The sequence below is a fragment of the Phascolarctos cinereus genome, unplaced genomic scaffold (genome assembly GCF_003287225.1).
Source record: "Phascolarctos cinereus isolate Bilbo 61053 unplaced genomic scaffold, phaCin_HiC Scaffold_9;HRSCAF=440, whole genome shotgun sequence".
Classification (NCBI taxonomy): Eukaryota; Metazoa; Chordata; class Mammalia; order Diprotodontia; family Phascolarctidae; genus Phascolarctos; species Phascolarctos cinereus.
This window is the reverse complement of record NW_027556402.1, coordinates 247,753,234-247,778,702: the sequence shown is the minus strand read 5'-3', so window position 1 is coordinate 247,778,702 and position 25,469 is coordinate 247,753,234. Positions and strand designations below refer to the sequence as shown.

Sequence of the window (25,469 nt, the reverse complement as noted above, 5' to 3'; positions counted from 1 at the left end):
CTCTGCACTGGCAAAGAGATCCCTGCAATCCCTCTCTGATCAGCCACTGGATTCCCCCTCAGTCTCTGGGCGGGAAGCTCAGGAAGCAGCTGCCCCCCTCCCCGACCACACCCTTGGGGAATGAAGCTGAAAGCCCGCCTTCCTTTCTCAGCACCGACAGAAACAGACTTTTCCCACTGACCTTCTAAGTTGTCTTTGGCATTAGTGGGTTGAGGAGTCTGGAAACCTCCACAGCTGCCCGTGATCCTCTGAGGCCTGCTCCAGGTTCACTGAGGCCTGATTGCCCATGCAGCGCTGCACTGCACTCCCAGACTGGTGCGATACACCTTTCTGATCAGTCATCCAGGTTGTCTTGGGCTGCAAATTTGTTTCACTCTGTCTTTTTGTGGGTTCTGCTGCTTCAGAATTTGTTTAGAGTCATTTTTTATGAGTATTTGGAGGAATTTTGGGAAGAGCTTAAGCAAGTCACTGCTTTCCCTCCACCATCTTGGCTCCACCTCCCTATAGAACCTCTTAAAAGGTGCCTAATGATAGAGAGTTAGATGCTTAATATACAAGAGTTCAATTTATAAAACCTATCCTACTCTCATATACTCTGACCAGCATTATTAATGATATGGGCTGGACCTGTGACTTCATTAGCATTAGGAATTTTCTTTACAAATGCAAGGCAACTTCTTCTTCTTCTCCTTTTCCACAATGTACAGTCTTCAAAAATTGCCTACATGTAGCAAGAAGTCATGTGACTTGACCAAGGTCACAGAGCCTCTAGCTGTTGAATGTGAGATGAGCATATATTTCCTAGATAATGCTCTATGCACTATTCCATTTTTATTCATAGGTATTAAAAATGCACATGTATCTAATTCTTGTTTGTAACTTATAAGTATGTCCTTGTTCTATTTTTCCATGCCAGCTCTTTAAAAAAATTTTTAAAGTTGGTTTAAAGAATAATCATTCATTACTTTCCTATTAAGACTCATTAAACCTACCTTAGGAAACGTGTTCCATATATACCAAGAGAGGACATACTGAGAGATCCAGTCAGATTTATGGCAAATTCTTCACTTTGGGGAGCACTGTTCTCCCAGAAGTACAACAATTATAAGGAATGATTGCCATGATATTTCTCATAAGCTCTCTGGTGGTAGGGAAGTATATACACTAATTAGTTGAATTACATTTTTAATAGCAATCTAAAGAAGTGATTAGAACCTTTTGACATAATGCATCTCTTTCCTAGCTTCCAGTTGACCCCATAGCAATGTCATGGCTCTGGGAGCAGACTTGGATTTGCTATCAGCAGTAATACATCAGGTAAGGTTTTCCTCATTTCCAGCAGTCAGATGCAATTTTACAATGCCCAAAGAGTCTCATGTATTTTGATATCAACTATTTAAGTATTATAATTCACTTTACATATGTCATCTTACTTGATGCTCATGAAATGTGATGAAGCAGGAGCTTTTACTGTCTCCATTTCACTGAGACATTGATACTGAAAGAGCTTAAAAGACCTAACCAGCATCATATGGCTAGCAAGTACCTGAGGCAGGACTGGAACTCAGGTTATCTTGATGTCCCATCTAGTGATCCATCTACTATTGATGTTGCCCTGTCTTTCTCAGTCATGTTCCACAATCCATGACCCCATTTGGGGTTTTCTTGGCAAAGATACTGGATTGGTTGCCATTTCTTTCTCCATTTCATTTACAGATAAGGAGTAGAGCCAAATGGGCAAGGTCACACAGCTAGTATCTGAGGCCAGATTTAACCTCCGGAAGATGAGTCTTCCTGACATCAGTCCTGGAACTCTATCCACTGTGGCACACAACCGCCTCTGTCTACTGTACCTCCTAGCCACTTCTGGCATTATTCTATACTAAAAGCAGTCACTCAGGGTGCTTTATTTCATTCAGTTTCCCAGCATTTATTATCATTCCAGTGCCCTGGGGAACAATCTCATTTTTCCCATCATAATTAAATATCTAGAAACAATAATATTAGCATTTAGATAGTACTTTAAGATTTGTGAAGAACTTTATAAATATTGTCTAATTTTATCTCGAGAGGTAATTGCTATTATTACTCCTTTTTTTATAGATAATGAAATGCATGCAAACATAGGTTAAATGACTTGTTTAGGGTCACACAGCTGGTGAATGCCTTGATTTGACTCAATTGGTTCTGATGACAACTCAAGTTGTCTATCTCTTGTGCCACCTAGCTTGTCAACCAAAGAAATACACTGCTAACTACCTATATCTGCTATGTATGTGCCCATCAATCTTTCATGTGCCCACCATTGTTTCTTTAGAGATGGTTTCCAGAATTTGCTGTCATATATATCATATATCATATGATATATTACTATGAGGACCTTTGTAACGAAAGAGGGGGTTGTGGGATGGGAACAGGAATAACTTGGGGTCAAGAAATCATGGCAGAATATCCCAAAGAGAAAACCTGAATTCCCTATTTCTGATTGTTTTCTGAGCCCTTCTCATTGTTCACCTTCAATAACTGTGTCAGAAATGAGTATGGGAACACTCATTAAATGGGCCAACTCTCTATCTGCATATGAACTTCTACACAGTAGGCATCCCCCCCCCACCTCTGTTTCTGACTTCTCCTGGACTTCAACACAATGCCCTCTATACTGGTAGCTCATGGAACTTTCCTCAGCATCTGGAACCTCCCTGCCCTTCAACAGCCTACTGTCCCAACAGTTGACTCATCATTGAATATCTCTTGGCGTGGCCTGCCCTGCCCTACTTCTCCCCTTGGGATGTTCCTCTCTAATTTTGTGATAAGGCTGACTCTGGCAGGACTTCATTCTCCTCCATGTCCTGTTCCAGACTTCCTCTGCCCATTCCATACCACTGGCCTGCCACAACTGTCCAGGTAGTTCAGCCATTTTGATGATTGTCTTCCCTCAATGGAATATAAGCCATTGGAGGATTGGATTTTCCAGGTGCTTAGAATAGTAGTTGGCCCGTAGTAGTCCTTGATAAATAGTTGTTTCTTAAATACTTGTCTCCATTCAGTTTTACTTGAATTAGTCACTGATTCTTAGAATTTAAGAAAGCTCAGAAATGTCTGAGCTCAGTGTCCATCTACCATAGCCTCTACCAGAAGAGAGAGAGAGAGAGAGAGAGAGAGAGAGAGAGAGAGAGAGAAGAGAAAAGGAAGGAAAGAAAAGGAAAAAGGAAGGACAAGCATTTCTTAGTCCCTACTATGTACCAGGCACTATGTTTTAATGCTTTGAAAATATTATTTCATTTAATCCTCACAACAAAGCTGGAAGGCTTTTGTTGTTGTTAAGTAAATTTTCAATTGTGTCTGACTCTCTGCCACCTCATTTGGGGTTTTCTTGGCAGAGATACTGGAGCGGTTTGCCATTTTCTTCTCTAGATCATTTTGCAGATCAAAACTGAAGCAAATTGTGTTAAATGAGTTGCCCAGGGTCACAGCTAGTAAGTGTCTGAGGCTGGATTTGAACTCATGAAGAAGAATCTTCATGACTCGAGGCTCAATACTTTATCCATTGTGCCAACTAGCTGTCCTAACCTGGGATGTAAGTCCTATTATTACAGAAAATAGAGACAATGATATGTAAAGGTTATTTTCAGAGTGTGAGTAGCTCATTTGCTTAGGAGTGCTTTTAACCCTGTATTTCTTTTAGACAAATTTCTCATTTATATATGAAATGCTTGGAAAAAACTCCATTAAAGATTATCAAAGATGAAGCATCAGCTCATGGCCCTTTTTTACATTCACTCAATTGGGAGGAACTGAAATAGAGGTGAGCAAGGTCCTCTAATAGCTGAGGGCTGTGTTGCACCTGGGGAAAATATCGTGGCCACTTGTGTGTATCTAAGTGTTTACCTTGCCACTTTGTGAACTTGATCAATCAATTAACTAACATTAAAAATTAACTAACAATCAATTCACTAACATTATTAACTAGTACAAGGGCAGTGCTCAGCACTGCCTAAATAAAGTCCATTCCCTGAAGGAATTGACACTACGTGCTGGAAGCACAGGATGCACTTAGAGAGTAGTTAGAAGTCATCCTTCGAGGGAAAGTCAGCACTAGGAAGGGGATTGTGAAAGTCCTCAGGTAGACAATGATGCTTGAAATAAATCTCATAAGAACAATAAGAGTAAAGACACCCAACATTCACATAAGCTTGCCATGTGTCAGGCTCTGGGCTAAGTGCTTTACAACTGGTATCTCATATGATGATCACAACAACCCTTTGGCCTAGGTGTCATTATAATTTCCATTCTGTAGATGAAGAAACAAGACTCTAAGAGGGTGATACCGGGAGTGAGAGCCTTCCAGTCATGAGGGCAGCAAGTACCAAGTCACAGGTATATTCTTGTGTCAGAAATAAAAAGTAAACAGTACAGCGAATGGTAGAGTACGTGGAGGGGAATAAGGCGTAAGACCATGGGAAAGTAGGATGGGCTCAAGTTGGGACGAGCATCAAAACCAAGCCTTGCATTTTTATTTTACCTTAGAGGTAAAAGGGCAACTAGAATTTAGTCACCCCTTCCACATGGCAACTTTCTCCATTGTGGTTTCAATGTATTATGGGTTGGCATGAGAAACTAAATGCGATTTTTTGGAAGTTTTGTGGAAGCTGCAGACAACATGTGAAGGCCAGAAGATGACATAGAAAAAGTTTAAAAAGTCAGAAATGCATAAAATATATGTATAGTACAGTATATATGTATGTATATACTGTGCTATATATACTGTACTATACATACACATACACATACATACATACATACATACATATGTGTGTGTATATGAATATAAAATTCAGACTTCTTCTCTGCTACAAAGGGAGAACCAAAAAATTTTATATGGATTTTCCAGCTCACAGGGCCCCTATGAATAGCATGGTCAAAGCCATTTAGGCAAAACACTTTGGCAGCTGTGTGAAAGAAGGGATATAATCGAGAGGCACTTGAAACAGGGTGATGAGTTAAGACTTTTTTGAATTGTCTAGGTGAGAAATGATGAAGGTCTGAAAAAAGTTAGTGGCTATGGGAGAGGGAAGAGAAGTGATGGTGAGGAGAAAGAAGTAAGGTTTGACAATTGATTACTAAATGTTTCTTTAACTGGATGGGGAAGAGAAGAAGAGAAGAAATAAGCGTTTTATAAGGGTTCTAGAAGCACCTCATTTGAGATAAGAGAACAATACTACCATCTTTCATAAGTACTCATAAAGTTGGTTGTTTATTGGTTGTGAGATTTGAATGAGATAAGCATTTAATACGGTGCTTAAAATATGTTAAGCATTTAATAATTCCCCTTCTGCTTCAGACTGTTTTTTGTATCCAAGTGTGGGATTTTAAATTTACCCCTATTAAATTTCATCTTGTTGGAGGAGACAATTCTCTTGAAATAAGTTGATGGAATTCTTACGACATGTATTCCATGATATATTTCCAAACACTTTCCCAGAAAACACTACGGTTTATAGGAGACAGAATCCTGAATTTGGGGTTAGAAGGGCACTTCACTTTTCTGGCTTCCATTTCCCTTGCTTTAAAAATGAGTAGTTTATATTGGACAATCTTTGAGATACTTTCAATGATTCCATGACTTCAGTTAGGCTCTTGGTTCTATCAGTTCATAGTTGCACGGCCTTGGGCAAATTCCACAATGTCTTTGAATTTCAGTTTTCTTATCTATAAAAGTGTGATAGTAATAGTGCTTGAAAATATCTGCTTTTATACAGTTGATGTGATGCTTAAGTGAAATGAATACATAATACATATTGCAACAATAAAGCTTTCTGTAGATGGGTTATCGTTATTTTGACAGCAAATAAGGTGATTTCATAATAACTGGCAAGTAGGTAGTATAGTAGTTAGAGGGCTGGGCTTGGATTCAATAAGACGTTAGTTCAAATCCAGCCTCAGTCACTTACTAGCTGTGTGACCCTGGGCAAACCACTTAATCTCTGTTTGCCTCAGTATCCTCAACTGTAAAATGGGAATAATAATAGCACCTACCTTGTAAGGTTGTTGTGAAGGTCAAATGAGATACAGTTGCAAAACCTTTAGCATGGTGCCTGCCACATAGCAGATACTTTATAAATGCTAATTATAATTATTGTTACCATTATATTATTATTGTATATTAATTAAATGGGGTATTCAGGGAAGACTCTGTTGTGAAGGCTTGGCAAGAGCTGCACATCCACATTTGCCGTCTGTCTGTCACCCAGCAAGGTGAGAACTTTGCTCTGATATCAAAGATTACAAGGTTATGTACTGCATCCTGGACCATTGCCATTTTTTCTGACTTTTGCCTTGCTGTTGGACTATGATTACTCTGGAAGAGAGAGAGAGAGGCTGCCGACTTTGTGCAACTCTCCCTTACTTAAATTCAATTCACACTCAAGTTGAAACATCACCCTGTTATGTCATTGGTCCCTTTCAAAAATGGAGACAGCAATAATATTAAGTAGATGTCATATACAATTAATATTTTATTATATGTAGCATCATTATTATACTAGAACATGTAATTATTATATAATTAACATTAAACATTTGTGTCATATTTATTGTTGTATTTTCTTATCTTAATTATTATATAACAGCCATGCTAATTACATAATCATTACATTTATCTAATATAATAGTATAAATATAATATCATGTAGATATTATTTTCTCTATGTACAGACTGAATACACTGTGTGCATAGTAAATCCAGGATTTTTAATGTTTCAGTGAGATGTTTTGCCATTCTATAGATTTGGCCTCTGAAAAGTAGTTAGACCTAGATTTTCAGAGCCTTCAGATTTCATCCATTCAGTCATTCGATTCTGTCTGTTTGGTTTCTATTTTGCCTCCTAACACTTTGATATTTGAGTTGTAGCAAGGATGGCAGAACTTGTTTAATCACCCAAGGCAGTAGTGTAACTCAGTCGGCTTTTCACTCAGCACTGAAATGAAGTGTCTTGTACACTGGAAATTCAAAGAATGTGTATAAATTCCACAGTTAAATGTAATCTTTGTGAGGTTAAAAACTATTTCAATGTCCATTTCTGTAAGTCCAGTGGTTACCCAATGTATTGGGCATAATCAATGCTCAAAGAGTTTATTATTAACCCTGGTAAGATAATCAGTCAATTAATCAAAGGCAACTCTAGTTTTCTAGGCTAACTTCTATAAGACAAAAGAAACACGGAGAATCATGAAAGCATGGAGTTTAAGAGCTGGAAAGGACCTTAGAGATGATCTACCTCATTTTTTTGTTATTACAGAGAAGAAAAAAGGCCTAGAGAGATAGAGCAACAACTAGTTTATCTAGAACCTCAGAACTTGAAAGAAACTCATCAATGATCAATACAATGCAACTTCTTATTTTATAGGTGAAGAATTCTGGGCCCAGAGAAGGCAGAAATTCCAAAAACCTGGTGGGACAGAGACTTCATGGAGTATTATGAGCATTTTGCAGATGTAGAAACTAGGGGGTCAAAAGAATTATAGATTATAGATGAGACATCCCAGATTTACATCTGGGAGGACACTTGGAGGTCATCTAGTCCAATCCCCTAATTTTATAATTGAGGAAACTGAAAATTAAATAAATCATGTGACTTGCCCAAGGCCCTAGCTACCAAATGTCACCTTGCTTTTCTTTGGTGCTACAAAACACAGTTATATTTGTTGATTTTCATTTTATGTACCAAATAGCCCTATGATGGAATCAGGGTGGATATTATCAAACTTTCCCAAATTTAGCAGAAGAGAGTCAGAGAAGCTAAATTCCTTGACCAAGATTTCATTCCTGTAGTACCAGGATGCTGTTCAGGGGCACTTGTCTTATAAATATAAGAAGAGGGAAAAGAGAGTGCTTAACATAAAGAATAAATAAACAATAATGAAAACATATAAAGTTCAATGGAAAATGAATAGGTGAGATATTTTGGATGAAGAGCAGTTTTCCAGAATTTTGCAAATAATACCTGAAGAAAAAAACTTGGCTCCATGGAAGGGAAAAACAAAAACAAAACTTTCACTTTTTTGTGGTAGCAAATAACTGAAAATAAATTAGGTTACCAATAATTGGAGGTAGGCTAAACAAATCATTTGTGCCATGAAATACCGTAATAAATGATGAGTATGAAGAATACATAGAAACATGGAAATGCTTATGTGAATTGATGCTTGGTGAATTAAGAACCAGGAAGGCAATGTATACCAATGATGTTGAACTCAAATAGAACAATACGTAAGGATTCCTATGGGCCACATCTTGACTTGGAAATCCATATATTAATATTATCTATCTTCTATTTTTATTTATTTTGTGAATTATTCTTAATAAGGATGCATATTTGATACATGAAATTTACACAACGATTATAATAATAAAGGAAGGAGCAACAAAATAAAAGTATGTGCCCTATAATTATTATGATTAAGTTTGGATTTGGAGAAGAGTTGGGGAAAAATTCTCCTCCTAACTGAGAAGAAAGTAAACCATAGGTATGAAAGGGTGCATGTGCTCTCAGATGTGGTAGATGTATTGGCTTGTTTCCCTGACCCTTTTTTTTTGTGTCCCTTCAAATATTTGTTACAAGGGAATTTCTATAAGAGGAGGGATATATCTAGAAATAAATATTATAAAATAACATACTGATCATTATTTTTTTTTAAGAAATGAGCTTCCACGCCTTCCCATTATTTTCAAGATCAAATCTAAAATCCTTTGCTTTTAAAGCTTTGCAATAGTTGGCCTGTTCCTACCTTTCCAGTCTTCTCAAACTTTTCCTTCTTCCACACATCCTATCATAAACAACACCTGAGTTTTTTTCTGTTCACCACACAAGAAACTCAACCTCCCAATTCTAGGCATTATCATTGGATATTCAATATGTTCAAAATACTCTCCCTCTGCATCTCCAGCTCTTGGCTTACTTCAAGTACCAGTTAAAATCCTACATTATACAGGAAGTCTTTTCTGGTTCCCTTTAATGTTGGTACTTTCCCTCTGTGATTATCTTCAGTTTTTCACATCCATATTCACAATATAATTTGTGCATGTTTGATCACATAGTTTTCCCGTTAGACTGAGAGCTCCTTAAGGGCAGGAACATTTTTTTTTCCCTTTTTGGCCTTTCTATGTACCCTCCAATGTTTAGTACAGTACCTGGCACATATTAGGTGTTTAATAAGTGTTTGGTGACTACAGTCTGTATAGGGTTTTTCACACTAGAGCTTTATGGACTTCGATTGTTAACATTTGTGGAAGAGGCTATTGGTGGTCATTACAGATGCCTTCTGTGGAACTTAAATAGTTACATTCTCCACTATTTCTTCCCTATCCCCCAAAATGATACTACAAAAATCTAGTGAATCATGGTGACTTCCCTCCCACACATACACATCACCCCATCAAGCTCAAATGTTCATAGAACTGAAGAAGACAGAGGCTATTTTTATTTGGCTAAACATGCTGTGCTTATCACTTTGGTCATGGCCTCTTTCACATCTTTGTTCCTTAGGCTGTAGATCATGGGATTGAGCATGGGGATTACTGTGGTATAAAACACAGCCACCATTTTCCCCTGTTCCACTGACTCCTCAGTGGGGGCGCCTGAGATACATGAAGATGAGAGTCCCATAAAATATAACAACAGCTGTCAAGTGGGATCCACAGGTGGAGAAAGCTTTCCTCCTTCCTTCTGCGGAATGCATTCGGGGGATAGCAATGAGAATAAACAGATAAGAAATAATTACGACAGAGAGGGAGTATGTGAAGTTAATACCAGCCAGTATGATCATTGTATACTCCTTTACATATGTGCCAGCACAGGCCATTTTGATAAGTGGAGGGTCTGCACAGTAGAAGTGGTTGATTTCAATATTCCCACAGAAATACAACCCGTAAGTCCACAATGTTGCTGCCAAACTAGTGAGGAAGCCATAGATATATGGGAAAGAGATCAACCGGATACACACAAATCTTGACATTTTACTACCATAGAGCAAAGGGTTACCAATGGCCATGTAACGATCAAAGGCCATCACAGCCAGGATAAAGACTTCAACATGGACAAGGGCAATGAAGAAAAAGCATTGAACTAAACAGCTGGCATAGGAAATGGTTTTAGTCTCTGATATCAAATTTTCCAGCATTTTGGGGGTGACGTTGGTGGAGAACCACACATCCACAAAAGACAGGTGGCTGAGGAAAAAGTACATGGGGCTGCTGAGCTGGGGACTGACCTTGATTAGTATAATCATGCCCACATTTCCCACAATGGTGATTACATAAACTATTAGAAAGATGACAAAGAAGATAACTTGTAATTCCCGATGACTTGTCAGTCCAAGAAGAATGAATTCAGTCACATCAGTGAAATTGAGCATTTTCTCAAATCTGGACATGATATAGATCTAGTGATCTGTGTTGCCTAATGAGATAAAGACACCAACAATTATTTCATTCTTCATTTACATTTTTTCTAAATATTGCCTCAGCTCCACTTGTTTGTGTCTCTTTTGGGGTGTTTTTATCCCAATACCTTCAACAATATTAATGAATCACAGTAACAAAGACTGAAAAATGGGATTAACTTCATTCTTGAGAAAACATCAAAAACTTTCACAGTATAAATACAAAAATATTTGAAAAAAATATCATTTTAAAAGATGTTTGTGGAAGCATAGTACATACCCTCAATTAGTAAACACCCTCAATTTATAAAATATTCTGCTTTTGAAATCTCATAAATTTATTCCTCTTAACTTTTTGTATCTCTCATGTTTCACTGAAAAAATAATATTTTTGACTTCTTAGGGGTCACAGAGCTAGTTTCATAAATGGCTCATATAAATTTCATAGAAAAATTATTTTATTTTTCCAAATCAGATTTTTTTTTGCCTGATTTTCTATATTTATTTAGACAAGTTAAGACACCAAGCATTTATTAACTTCTTATGTTCCTGGAACCATGCTGAGTACTAGGGATATAAAGAAGGACAAAAAAGACAGTCTCTGCCCTCAAAGAGCTTAAATTATAACAATGGGGAGACAGTATACGAACAAAATATACTGGAATGAACCGTAAAAGTGGAAAACTAGGAGCTGGAGGGAATAAAGAAAAATCCACCTGTGGGAGCAGGGAGATTTGAACTGAGCCCAAAATGTATGCATTTATTTCCAAGAACGTAGAGCAATAGTTAAGGGTAGTCCATCCAAGCTTTTTGTTCCAGAAAATGAACTTTTAGAAGACACATCCAATTCTTAAAATTCCAGGTCCAGTTAAAACATGCTGCTCATTCTATTTGTGCTGGGTCTACCCAACAGAACTTTGAATGCCTTAAGTTGATGAAGTGTGTCTTCTACTCCCATTTTATCCTTAACATAGTACTGAGCTGAGTAACATGGATTAACAGAGCACAACACAAGGCACAAAGTGCAAACAGTAATACTGGCGTTCTCATTTTGGCGTGCCCCACGTTGCCGGAGGATGGCTGAGGGAGTCAATTAAAGGGAGAATGGATAGCCTCCATAATTCATATTAGGAAAAAGTGTTAGGCTCATGTACGTGCAATTAGCCTATGATAGTCCTACATTGCCATGCAGTATAGGCTGACTGCCCTTGTTTTCCTAGTACCCTGTTTTCTTGTTTTTCATACCAACTTATCATTAAATGTTGAAGTTTTCTGAAACCCCACATCAACCTTGCCTATAGGAGTGGCAAGGATTTAACTATAGCTAGATTAACAGATGGATAGATATTTTAATGGAAATAGAGACAGAAAAGATAGTACACTAGGCACAACTACTCAGGCAAAATGAAGTAAAAGGAGATAATTGTCAAAAGTAATTTGACTGATGTCTTCAAAATGATGCATATATACATATGTGTGCACATATACATATGCATACATATATACATGCATATATTTATATGTCTCTGAGAGCAAGGCCCGATTTTTTACTTTTCCACTCCAGAAATTAAGTGAGATAATTGACTTTTGTGCACTATTGCTGAGATTATCTCTCTGTTTTTTTTCTTGGGTGCAGCCCACTTTGTGACTGATCATCTCTCTGTGTTTGTGTGGCTTCATGGACCAAGTTCATGATTCAATTACTCTGTAAAATTGGAGGCAATTCTTGAGAATTCTATTTTTGTGGCTTTTGCAAAGAAGTACATCCATAAAATAGTCCTTGGGCTCATAGTGGACAAATGTATCAGTTCATCATGGAATGTTAGAAAAAGAAGAAATTCTGGGTATCTTAGATATCACCTTATGCATCGCTCTGGTTTAACAAAGAAGGAAGCTGAAATCCAGAGAAGCTAAGTGACTTGCCCAAAGTCTGTTAAAATGCAGAACAGCAAGTAAGAACCACATTTTATGAATCCAACCCATTGTTCTTTTGACTATGACATGCATATATGAAGGAGCTCATTTTCAAAGCAATTTGTGTAAAGAAAAACTCTTTGACTGGCTGCTTCCTGCCTTACTCTCATCATGTTACACATGGAAGCAAGACCAAGGACAAGGCCAGAAGGGCCTACAGATGCCTACCCTTTCTTCCATCTCCTTCAAATGTCCTTGAATGGGATATTTCCTGTGTATTGGATGATTATGCATTATCTCTTTGTTCATGGACTACTTACTTCTTGGAGAGCAAAACTGAGCAGGGATCTGTTTTTCTATCCTTCAACGGAGACTACACAGCTTTGGGTCTAGAGGAGGCAATTTCCACCGAAGCACAATGCATGCTTTTACATGGTTGGAAGTTGCAAGAGGTAGATCTAGGCTTATTGGAAGGAGGAGAATTCCAATAATTGGACCAGGGATTCTTAACCTGGGTTTTTTGAACTCATCACAAACACACACACACATGCACACATGCATGTACTGTATTTTGAAGTAATTGATTTCCTTAATAACCTTATTGTTTTATTTTACTTGATATTTTGCCTTTAAAAATTATATTCTAAGAAGGAGTCCATAGAATTCACCAGACTGCTCAAGGAGTCTACTACACACAAAACAAAGGTGAAGAACCTTTAAAATAGAGCAACCTAAAAGAGGGCAGGGCAGCTAGGTGATGCAGTAGATAGAGTGCTGGGCCTGGAGTCAGGAAGACCTGAGTTCAATTCCAGCCTTAGACACTTATTATTTACGTGACTGAGCAATCTTAACCCTAAATCACTTAACTTCTGTTTGCCATAATGCACTAGAGAAGGAAATAGCAAGCCACTCCAGTACCTTTGCTAAGAATACCCCAAATGGGATCACAAAGAGTTGGACACTTCTGAAAAATGACTGAACAACAGCAAAAGGAGGGATGAATCGCCATAAAAAGTAGTGTTTTTTATTTTTCAGGTTCTTTGTACGTCTTCCATTAGAGGGTAGAAAATAATTTCTTGTTTGTGGGGATTCCTCATATATATGGGTTTGGCTGGATACACTATAATTATATACACATAAATAGATACATTTACATACACACACACATATATACATATACATATGCTTTTATTGTTTCTAAACCCACATAGTTTATGTACATGCGTACTCATATATGTGTTTATATGTGTGTATATGTCTATGTATGCATATATGCAAATATATGTGTACACTTACATATAGCACCTCTGCCCTATATACTGTGTCTCGGGCCCACCTCTCCTCTGTCTTTGACCCTATTTCTGTCTTTTCTCCTCCACTATGACCTCCAGTTGGGGCAAGATCTCTATGAGCATGTGTGTGTATTTATATGAGTATTTTCTGTCACGGTTTCAGTCTCTGTCTCTGTCTCTCTCTCCTATGCAAAATTCAATGAGCAGATCTAGAATGATTTATAAAGTTATTTATATATAGATATATAAACACACATACAGCTTATTTTGCCTAACCTAGTCTCCCTATGTCTACCTGTCTCTGTCTCTGTATGTACAAACATGCAGAGATGTGTATATACATGTAATACATAAATATATATTCATATACATATTTCAAATATTGAGGTGTCTGGATTCCTAAATGACTAAAGTTTTATTACTCCAGCTTTAACACGTGCTCACACACACATGCACACTCACTTGAAGAATGTCAGTATCTTCGAATTTGAGAGAGCTTCACAGCCTATTTAGTCAAATTCATACCTACAGGCAATCTCCAGTACAACATACCCAAGCAGTGGTTTTCTAGCTTCTAGCTTCTAAAGCCACTACCTCAGCAGCAGCCCATTCCCCTTTGGGAAAGGACAAAATGTTGGCAAGATTTCCCTTAATAGACTAAATATGCCTCTTCAATCTCAACCTATGCTCTCCTGTATTCTAATAAAGAAATACCTGCTGTTTTCAGAACTAAAGAACCGGGAGGATGTGGCTGTCTTGGAAATCACTCTGAGGACAGAATTTAGTGTTAAGGAAGGTGGAAATGAGAAATAATTGTCTAATAGGCCAGACTGAAAAGATAGGGAAACAAACAAACTCATAAGTATTCAGATTGTAATCAAGGCAAAAGGCAGGTGGCTGGCAAGCCAGCCCTCTGCAATACAACCACAAAGGGCAGAAACAGAGTGGGAGGAATGACCCTCAGAGAGGGGCAAGTGATGGGGGAAAATATAATTACGTTTTGTGGAAAACAGTTTTTGGTGCCACAAGGGTCTCCTGGCATTTTCTATGAATAACTTGTCGATATTCAAACAAACAATAAACACCAATTTGAGCAGGGTGCTATACATACACATAACTATTCCCATTTTATTCCTCTATTATTTCAAGCATAGTATGAATTGTGGTTATTTAATAAGAGAGGAGGTGGGAACAGGAGTAGTACTTAGGCTTAGCAAAACAAAATAAGACACATTCTGTCAAACTCTTTAGAACAAAATTTGACAATGACCAGAGAAACAATATGTCTCCTTTAAATTCCATAGGAAAAAAAAGTCTTCTGTTAACCTCACAGACAGATACCAATAACAATCCACAGAAAAATATGATAGAGTGGGAAGTGTACTGGATTAAAAGTCAGGAATGCTGGGCTTCATAGTTTTGAAGTGGAATTTTGGCCTGGAAAGATCTTTAGAGATCATCTAGTTCGTCATTTTACAAATAAGGACACTGAGGCTCAGAGCAAGGAAATGGCATGCTGCCTCCCCAGACCTTGGTTTCTAAAGAAAGTCTGGGCTCCACAATGACTAAGGCTTGAAACTGTTATCATTGCTGTCTGTGGTTGTCCTTGTTGTTCTTGTTTTAGTTTCAACCGTTCCTAAAAGTCATCATAGTAAAAGTTAGTATTTATATAGCACTGTTCAATTCATAGTACAATGTCCTTTCCGTGTATCATTTGATCCCCATACCAATCCTGTTGAGAATTGGCCAAGTACCCCAAAGACCATCTCATCGAAACCCTTTATTGTTTAGCCTGGAGAATTTGCCCAGAGAAGTTGCATGATTTGCCAGGCCACACATAAGGGTGCTGTGGCTGCTGTTCAGTCACTTTTGAATTGTGTCCAACTCTTTGTGACCTCCTGAGGGGTTTTCTTGGCAAAGATACTGGAACGGTTTGCCATTTCCTTCTCTAATTCATTTTACAGAAGAGGAAACTTAGGCAAAGAGGGTTAAGTGTCTTGCCAGGAGCCCAAAGCTAGTAAGTATCTGAGGCCAGATTTGAACTCAGGATGAATCTGTCTGAATCCAGGCCCTGGCACTCTATCCACTGTGCCACCTAGCTGCCACCACCCTCTCTGCTCACTTGGGTAGCAAGTGGTAGAGCTGAGACTTGAAAGTGAGTCACAGGATGATAACACAATAGATGTGTAGCTGCAAAGAACCACATAGTTCATCTAATCTAACTACTTCATTTTAAAATGAGGAAACTGAGGCCTAGAGTGGTTGAATCTTTCCCCAAGTCATGTAGATAGTAAATCATGTAGATTGGATGTGAAGCCAAGCCCTCTACCTCTAGATCCAATGTTCTTTTCACTGTGCTATAGAGAGCCAGGATGAATGCGCAGGTCTTGTTATTCGAATCTGGGGTTCTTTCTCCTGCCCTCACTATTATCCTCTGCCTTCACTTTTTCATCTGCACAATGAAAGGTAGAACTAAGTGACCTGTAAAATCCCTTCCAGATTAAGTATCCTAAATCTATGGAGCTGACAAAGCAGTAAATAAGTCATTTTTGAATGAATCAATTTCAGTGTAGAGAAGGAAAGGAAGAGATATAAGTCTGATACTGGATTTACCTGTGGGAGAAGAATGATATTTTCAATAGCTTCACACGAGCAATGTATAAGTGGTAAATAAGGGATTTGGAAGTATATATAAATGAGGAATGAGGAGGGGCTTGCTGAAGACTTCTCCCTGAAGCATTTCTCCAGGACATCTAGGAAATACTCTTGTGGAGCCATCCTGGGGGAAATGATTATCACTCTAGCCATAGTTTTTTTTTGTTTGTTTTTAATGAGATATTTTAAGGATTTTAGGTCCTCCCCCCACCGTTCAAATAGTTATTAGTGTATGTATGTGCTGGGAGTGTACACTGGGCTGGCATTATTTTATTTAAGGAAAATATGCTTTTGGTTTACTTTAGAGAATTATAAAAGAGAGAATGTCAGAACTGGGTTAGGCCCTTGGAACTGGATGAAACATTAAATCATAGAATGTAGGAGCTGAAAAGGACCTTTGAATGAAAAAACAAATCGGAGATGAGAGGGACCCTAGGCAGTTGTGATTAGTGGGGGAAAAACTGACTAGAGCCAGCTAAAGTTTGTTTGAAGCTAGATTCTGCCTTTTACTAGTGTGTGCAATGTTCAGATACTTTACTTCTCCACCCTCAATTTCACCAACTGTAAAATTAGCAGATTTCTAAAGTGTATTCAAGCTCTGAATCCATGAGTTTATGAAAATATAAAACATGAATTTTCACAAAATGCGATGTTTCTCAGTCCTTTAGCCCTAGAGGCAATGTTCCTTACAATCCTACCTTGTGCTTTTAACAGTAAATGTCATTAATGCAATACCTTCCCACTTCCATCCAATAACTGAATAAGCCCATTTATCCATGTAACTGCCTCCGCAGGAGCACAAATTCCTACCTGTACCCCGCACTGACTGGCCAAAAACATGACTACTTTAGTTTAAGATCAGGAGCCATAGTCCAAACTGTCACCCTCTTGGGCTCATGGAGAAAGGGGATTGGCCAAAAGAAAAGAATTCACTGAAAATGATATCTCTCTGGTGACCCCAACAAAAGAAATGGGGAGATGAAGGAAAGTCAACTTTAGATGAATTCGTATAACCTGCTACCTGAGTTATAGAGGGGAATAATTGGGAAAGGTGTGAGTGGGGAATTTTGAAATAATGCTATCATGCCCATAATAAAAAAAAAAAAATTCCTGGTCACATTTTGTGAGCCTTGAAGAAATACAAGAAAGATAGTAAGCAGCAGAGATGAGTAGAGAAAGCATGTCAAAGGTGGTGGAAAGCTTGGGCTTACTTTCCTCTGCGCACAGAGATGATTCAATTTTGTAGCCTCTAAAGTCCCTTGCAATTTCAAATCCATGATCTTTGAAGGTGAATGATTGAGTGAGATGGGATAGAGACTTGTTATATCTATGGAATAACTGAGAGTCTTGTTTGACTGAAGATGAGTATGCTAAATTACACTTTAAAAAACCAGTGAGGGCCTATACACTCCTTTTGGAACCTCCTTCAGGCTACCTTCCACGACCTCTGTTCCAAGTCAGTGTTACCTTGGATGTAGATTGGATGCTAAATACCTTGGACATGAATCTTTGTGATAGGGAAGGGAAGGAGGCCAGAGTTTGGGGTAGTCGTAATGGGTTACAGAGTAGGAATTCAGCTTTCCTACAGGATATCTAACTTGGGAAAGAGACCCGAAGTGTATATGCAGAATTTTCAGAGGGGACCCATAGGATAGGAGTTAACTATTCTGCACCGGCAGATGGCTGGCCAGTACTTCATTATTGGGAGGTCTCATTGTTCACAGTGTGTGCTCAGCTCTCAGGGGCCTATGTCTCAAGGGCTTTCCATACCAGACAAGTCCTGTCACCGCCTTTAGCCATGATAAACTGATTCACAAGGACTCTCTCAATTATCTTCCTCCTATGTTCCTATAAAAGGAAGATTAATGGAAGAAACAGATGTCAAGCAATCTGGTTTTGGATTTTTTTTTAAATAATATCAGCTGCAATAACAGTAAATATATCTGTGGTGTGATGACTATGATGTATTATTCCCTAGAAATCATATGTTCTAGTATCGAAACTCACTTGTTAGTTATTTATTTTTTTCCCAAATGGATCTATAAATATACTTTACATTGCAAACTAGTTGGGTTAAGGGGCCTCTTAAGTTTCTTCCAGCTATAGGAAAATATGAAACTATTTTCTTTTAAAAATCCAGGGACTCTCCTGTTGCTAAATGCACCCTGATAGTTTTCTTTAAAAATCTCTTCATGAAAATGAAACTACATCCTTGAGTCTATTGCTGTATATATGTATATTTGTATATGTGTGTATATACACATACCTATATATGCATACATGTGTATATGTATACATATATGCATGCATGCACATACCCACATATGTATACATGTATACATTTGTGTGTGAACACATGTATAAGTATATATGCATGCATACCTGCAACATATATACATACATGCACACATACCTATATGTACATATATGGCCTCCCTTTTCTTGATTTTGAAGACATATCACCATGGGATGTTTAATTCCTGGTAATTGTCTTCTTGTAGAATCACAGAACACAAAATGTTCAAACTGGAGGGGACCAGAAAAATCACAGAATCCAATTGAAGTCTGGGATTAGTAAGTGACCATTATTTTCATATACACCTTCGATGCTTCCCAATCTGGTTAGCTCCAATCAGGCATTACAATCCTACTGTTGAAAACAAATTATAGAATAAGTCAATGAAAGCAGATACCAACTGACATGCAAAAAACATGTGTGTATCTTTACATTTATCTCTGAAAAATTTTATTTCCAATAGATTTATAAACACAAAAGATATCAGTGATTAAATTAGTTCCCTATTATAATTTGGAGTCTTAGAGAGTTTCCTGGAGCATTGAGAGAATCACTACCATTCTCAGAGTTGCAGAGACAACAGGTAACAGAGGCGAGACTTGAACCCAGCTCTTTCTGACTCCAAAGTTGGCTTGCTATCTACTATGCTACATTGCGTCTTAGAAAGAATACAGTTAGGGGGTTGAGAGTCACCACTGGAAAAATCAAGAAATGCCTTCTGTAGGATGCTGTTAGGTGGAATGATGAAAAAAAAATAATTTGAAATCTCACAATATCATCGGGAGCCACAGATTGCCTACTGAAAGGGAACATCACTAGAGTCAATTGCACAGTACCCATTGAGATTACCATGGCTAAGGCATTGACCATAAAAAGGCTATATATGCATTGGTGATAAAAAGAGGAGGCACAACATTATCATTCCACTATAAGCCCCACACAAAACCCTAGAGAATCCTCTTTATATTTGCTTTCAACCAAATGTCTCTGCCCTCTTTTCTCTTTTCTCCCCAACATTATATGGAATTGCTGAGAGGTTAGGAGTAAAACGGTATTTTGTAGATGCCAAAATATTTTCCATGGATCAGAATCAATTAATTAATCAATCAAATAATTTATGTCTTGATTATGTCTTAGTGAGAATGGATGAAATAATCTCTGTTTGCGAGGAGGTCGTGTTTTAGTGGGTATATATGTATACAAATACATACACCTACACATATACATTGTACATGTGTACAAACAGGTATATACATGAGTACATATACGCAAACATATACAGAATCAAAACGGATCTTTAGACCTAGAAAAGGCCTTACTTACTATTTTGTACAACTTCCCCATTCCCCAGATGACAAAATTGGCGCTCACCCAGAGAAAGTTGCTTGATTTGGGTCACAGAAGCGTCAGGATTAGGCTTCTAAGCTTGGTTCATAAATGCACTGATGTTTTCATTTTACCACACTTCTACTGTTTTATACTATATCAGAATAATTTGTTGCTATGGTGGCATTGTTCCATAATTTAAATGGCTATGAGTAGGGACACATTTAAAATAAATCTCCATTTTGTTTTTGCTTACATTAACATTTCGTATCTTAATTCTGTGCTGGATGTGAAATTGTACAGTTCAAGATGATAAAGGGATGCCTTAGAGATGGCAATGTCCTGCATATACTCCAGGTCATACATAACATAGTAGTGATCATATCAATGCCCCAAGGATGTCAAGACCTCAACTACTTAAAGAGTTTGACTTTGAGTGTGTGTGTATGTGTGTGTGTTATAATATACACAGGCATACCTTGGAGATATCATAAGTTCTGTTCCAGGCCATAACAACAACAGCAAAAATTACAATAAAGCAAGTTGAACAAATTGTTTTTTAGTTTTTCAATGCACATAAAATCATGTATGTACTTCAGTGCTCTGTTGAGTGTGTAACATTATTATGCCTAAAAAATATACATACCTTAATTTAAAATAATTTATTGCTAAAAATGCTAAACATTATCTGAGCCTTCAGCAAGTAGTAATCTTTTTGATGATGGGGAGTCTTGCTTCCATGCTACTGGCTGCCGACTGAGTGTAGTAGCTGCTGAAGGCTGGGATGGCTGTGTCAATTTCTTAAAATAAGACAACAATGAAATTTGTCTCATCCATTGACTCTTCCTTTCATGAAGTTTTTCTCTGTAGCATGCAGTATTGTTTGATAGCATTTTACGCACAACAGAACTTTTTTCAAAATAGGAGTCAAGCCCCTTAAGCCCTGCTGATGCTTTATCAACTAAGTTTATGCAATATTCTTCAATATCTTTGCGTCTCAGGGAATATAAAGGCCAGAGGAGAAGAAGAAAGATGAGGGAACAGCCACTTGGTGGAGTAGTCAAAACACAAACAACATTTACCGATTAAGTGCTCTATCTTATGTGGCAGTGGTTTTTGGTGCCCCAATCAATTACAATTATAACAGCAAGGATCACTGATCACAGATCACCACAACAGATATAATATTAATGAAAAAGACTGAAATATTGCTAGAATTACCAAAATGTGTCATAGAGACATGATGTGATCAAATGCTATAGGAAAAATGGTGAGGATAGACTTATTTGACATAGAGTTGATATAAATAATTAGTTTGTAAACAAACAAAAACACAGTATCTGCAAAGCACAATAAAGCAAAGCACAATAAAATAAGATGGTTGTATACATATTTATGTGCACATATATATTTACATATATTCTTTATAGTGAGTATAGTACATATAAAATTATACAGTGTACAATATATCACATATACTATATATTTTATATATACATTATGTTGTACTTACTATATACATATACGCTTACATTATAGTGTGTGTATATATTGTGTGTAGACACACGGTTATATATATGTGTGTGTGTATTTGTGTGTATATTTACACATCATATATTTTATATACATATTCATACACACATATTCTAAATGCCCAAAAGATTATTTGTACACACATATTAAAAACACATATCTATATATACATTATATACACACATGCATACATGTGTGTATATACTGTATATGTGTGTATGTGTGTAAGCTCGTGAAAAGGAGGTTTTGTGCACACTCAAATGTGCTAAGACGCAGGCACACAGGTGAGGGATGCCAGGCCTTCTGTATCTTGGTCCTAGGAGATAGGAGTCCTGTACTCTTCTATGTCAGTGCCTCAGCTCCATCTTAAGGGAGCTGGACATGGGCCAAACCCGTGCTACTTTGGAAAACATTATGAACAAGGAAATGCATTGGGATTATAGTATAAAAGGATATTATCAAGAACATTTTTTTACTGAAAAAGAAAATGAGTGCTTTACCTGGCAGGATTGAGATATAATTCATGAAAAGCCTATATCCTTCACTTGTATTCTTGAGCTATTAAGAGACACTAAGGAATACCTCCGCTCCTCCAGCCCCTGTATGTTGAACGGACCCACTGAGAGAAATGTATACAAAGATGTGGATGAGAGTTAACAGGACCGGCAAGTATATGCGTAGCAATGTGCATTATCTGAGAGAATAACAAATCAATGATGGCAGATCCTTTGGAGAACAGGAGAATATTTTGTATTATTTACAAATTGAGATTATTGATGTCATCAGTTTATAGCAAACTTTTAGGTTAAGTATTCATGAATCAGTTTATCTTATGATACAGCTGCTTTAGTAAAATGTTTTCTCCTCCCTGGACTATTTTCTAAAAAGCTTAGATACCAGACAGAACACAATATATTTTTTAAAGAATAGAAAATTAGATTTTTAAATGCTGTTTCTTTCCTGACACTTATCTATGAAGAAGTTGTGGATTAAGGCTCTGTCTCATCACTCATCTTGGCTTTCTGATGCCATCCAATTAGAAATTAAATGTGCTTTAGAATCCAGGTATGAGGAGGATTTCAGAGCTGTTATCTTCTGATTTGCTGCACTAGAAAGGCAGGAAGATGTAGTAAAGAGCAGACTGAGACTTGTTTGGGGGGTCACATATCTGTGTCTCAGTGTCAGCTCAATCACTTCTTAGCCACATGACCACAGGCAGTTGTACTTGCCAATTTCAGCTTTCTATTCCACATCTATAAAATGAGGTTAATAATGCTTACTTTACCCACTTCAGGGGTTTCTTGGGGGGAAAGTACCATATAAGTTTTAAAGAGCTAGGTAAATTTGAATGACTGTAGTAAAAATAAGGCAAGAATTATGATGACAATAACAGTGATAGGAATTAGATTATAATATATATTTATGTAAAAATGCTGTCTATATAGTTAATTATTAGGTATAACAGTTTTACACACACATATATGTATATATATATATACACATATGCAATATATATATATATATATATATATATATATCCTAGAAAACTTTCACTATATAGTATTTGTTATTCAGATCTTATTAAATAACATGTTCAATATGGTATGGATGTCTAAATATGGTCAAGAATCTGGCCCTCTCTATGACATTATTCCTTCTGCAGGAAAATAAAATTTGAGTGACCTCATTTTGACTTATTGTGCCAATTCTGAAAATAGAATCCAGGTTTACTTCAGATACTGCCTATTGAATTCTACTATGAGTCCTAATGGAGAAGGTGCCCAATGAAATGTAAAGCAGGGGAAACACAGGGGTTCACACATTTTCATAATGGGGTTTCATAAGAACAGTTAGAAAGGAACTAGCTAGAAAACAGGTCTTCCTTTCCACAAAATTTGGTTATTTTGCAGTAGAATTCATTTAAAAGTATTTACTCAGTGACTTTCTCTGTAGCCCAGGTTGTAGTGGGAACTTTTCCACTGTCAAAATATCTATGAAGACTCAGTACAACATAATTGCATTAATGTTTCCTAAATGCCAGTGGCTTGTAAAAGTGGAATGACAGGTTTTTCTCTCATTTTGTTAGACACATTCTGGTGATGACTTTGCCCATAGCCTCTTTCACATCCTTGTTCCTAAGGCTATAGATCATCAGGTTCAACATAGGGATAATGGTGGTATAAAACACGGCCACCATTTTTCCCTGTTCTACAGACTCCTCTGTGGGGGTGCGGAGATACATGAAGAACAGTGTGCCATAAAAGATGATTACAGCTGTCAAATGAGATCCATAGGTGGAAAAGGCCTTCTGCCTCCCTTCTGCAGATTGCATCTGAATGATGGCAATAAGAATGAATATATATGAGACAAAAATGACAGACAGAGAGTATGAGAAATTAAGCCTAGCAAGTGTACGCATTGTGTATTCTTTAATGTGAGTTCCAGCACAGGCCATTTTGATGAGTGGTGGATCAGCACAATAGAAGTGGTTGATCTCAATGTTTCTGCAGAAGTACAAGCCATAGGTCCACAGAGTTGAGATCAGGCTAACAAAGAATCTGTAGAGGTAAGGAAAAGAGATAAGTCCCATACAGACATTTCTTGTCATCTTGCTACCATAGAGCAAAAGATTTCCAATTGCCATGTAACGATCAAAGGCCATCACTGCCAGGATGAAGACTTCCACATGGACCAAGAAGATGAAGAAAAAACATTGTACTAAGCAACCTATGTAGGAAATTGTTTTAGTCTCAGAGAACAAATTTTCCAACATTTTTGGAGTGACATTGGAGGAGAACCACACATCTGCAAAAGACAGGTGGCTGAGGAAAAAGTACATGGGACTGCTGAGCTGGGGACTGACTCGGATTAATATAATCATGCCTATGTTACCAATGACAGTGATAATGTAGACCAATAAGAAAACAATGAAGAAGAGTACCTGTAATTCCCAACGACTGGTCAACCCCAAAGGAATGAATTTGGTCACATCAGTGAAATTGAGCATTTTCTCAAATCAGACCCAGAGGAAGATGAATGAATCTGTGATTCCCAATAAGACAAAGAGAAGTAATCAATAACAATAAAGAAGCCATTAGTTGTACTCTCTAGTATCTTTTTTTCTAATACATTTTCTCTTAATGCCTCTCCTGTTGCTTTTTTTCTTCCATTACTGCTCACCCACCCACCCATCTCCCTTTTATTTATTCTCAGCCCTAAAAGTCTCAGCAGAGTCATAGCCTACTATGTGCAGTATAAAGTACTCTTTGATCTGATGACACTGGCTCCCTTTCTGTTTCCTGGCCAAGATATTTCTTCTCTTGGCTCTAGGCATTTTCTCTTCTTGTCCTCCATGCTGGGAATGCTTTACCTCTTCATATCGCCCTTCCGGCTTCCTTTAAGCCTCAACTAAAATCTCATTTCTTACAGGAAGCCTTTTCTAACCCCACTTAATTCTAGTGCCTTCCCTCTGTTAATTCTTTTCTCCTTGTCCTGCATATAGCTTATTTGAATATATTTGTTTACTTATTGTCTCACCTAATAGATTGTGAGCTCCTTGAAAGAAGGGGCAGCTTCTACCTCTTTTGGTATCCCCAGTACAGTGTCTGGCACACAGTGGGTGCTTAATAAACATTTGTTGACTATTTACTATTACTTAAAGCCTTTCTTGACCCCTGCCTCCAGTTGCCGGTATTCCTCTTTTCCTTGAAATTATTTGTATTTCCTGATCTCTGTGTATAATAAAATACATTGCCATCCTGCATCTATGTCCCAAAGAGAATATAAAAATGTGAACTCATTATTCTCAGGTACTGTTTTGTATGTACCTAAGCATGCCCCGTGGCTGGCAGAGTGGTTGGTACATACTAGGTTTTTATATGAGCACAGGCTTTTAGATGTAGGGCTAGAAGAACCGTTGGGCAGTTGTTTTATAAATAAGGACCCTTCATACTGATTCTGCAATTTTGTAATTAAGAAAGATGAAGGGACTTCCTTCTGCAGGTTTTTGCTTG

General features: G+C 37.5%; 2 protein-coding genes across 2 annotated transcripts; both read right to left on the bottom strand.

Annotated features, from left to right (window-relative positions):
* Positions 1-9,479: 9,479 nt before the first annotated feature.
* On the bottom strand, positions 9,480-10,413 carry LOC110199501 (olfactory receptor 5M3-like). Its single transcript, XM_020974393.1, is given in 2 exon segments — positions 9,480-9,632; positions 9,634-10,413. Coding segments are annotated over 2 exon segments (933 nt in total).
* Positions 10,414-23,530: 13,117 nt separating this feature from the next.
* LOC110199690 (olfactory receptor 5M3-like) lies at positions 23,531-24,463 on the bottom strand. The gene has a single exon (XM_020974569.1). The coding sequence runs from the start codon at positions 24,461-24,463 to the stop codon at positions 23,531-23,533; it is 933 nt and encodes a 310-aa protein (XP_020830228.1).
* Positions 24,464-25,469: the final 1,006 nt, after the last annotated feature.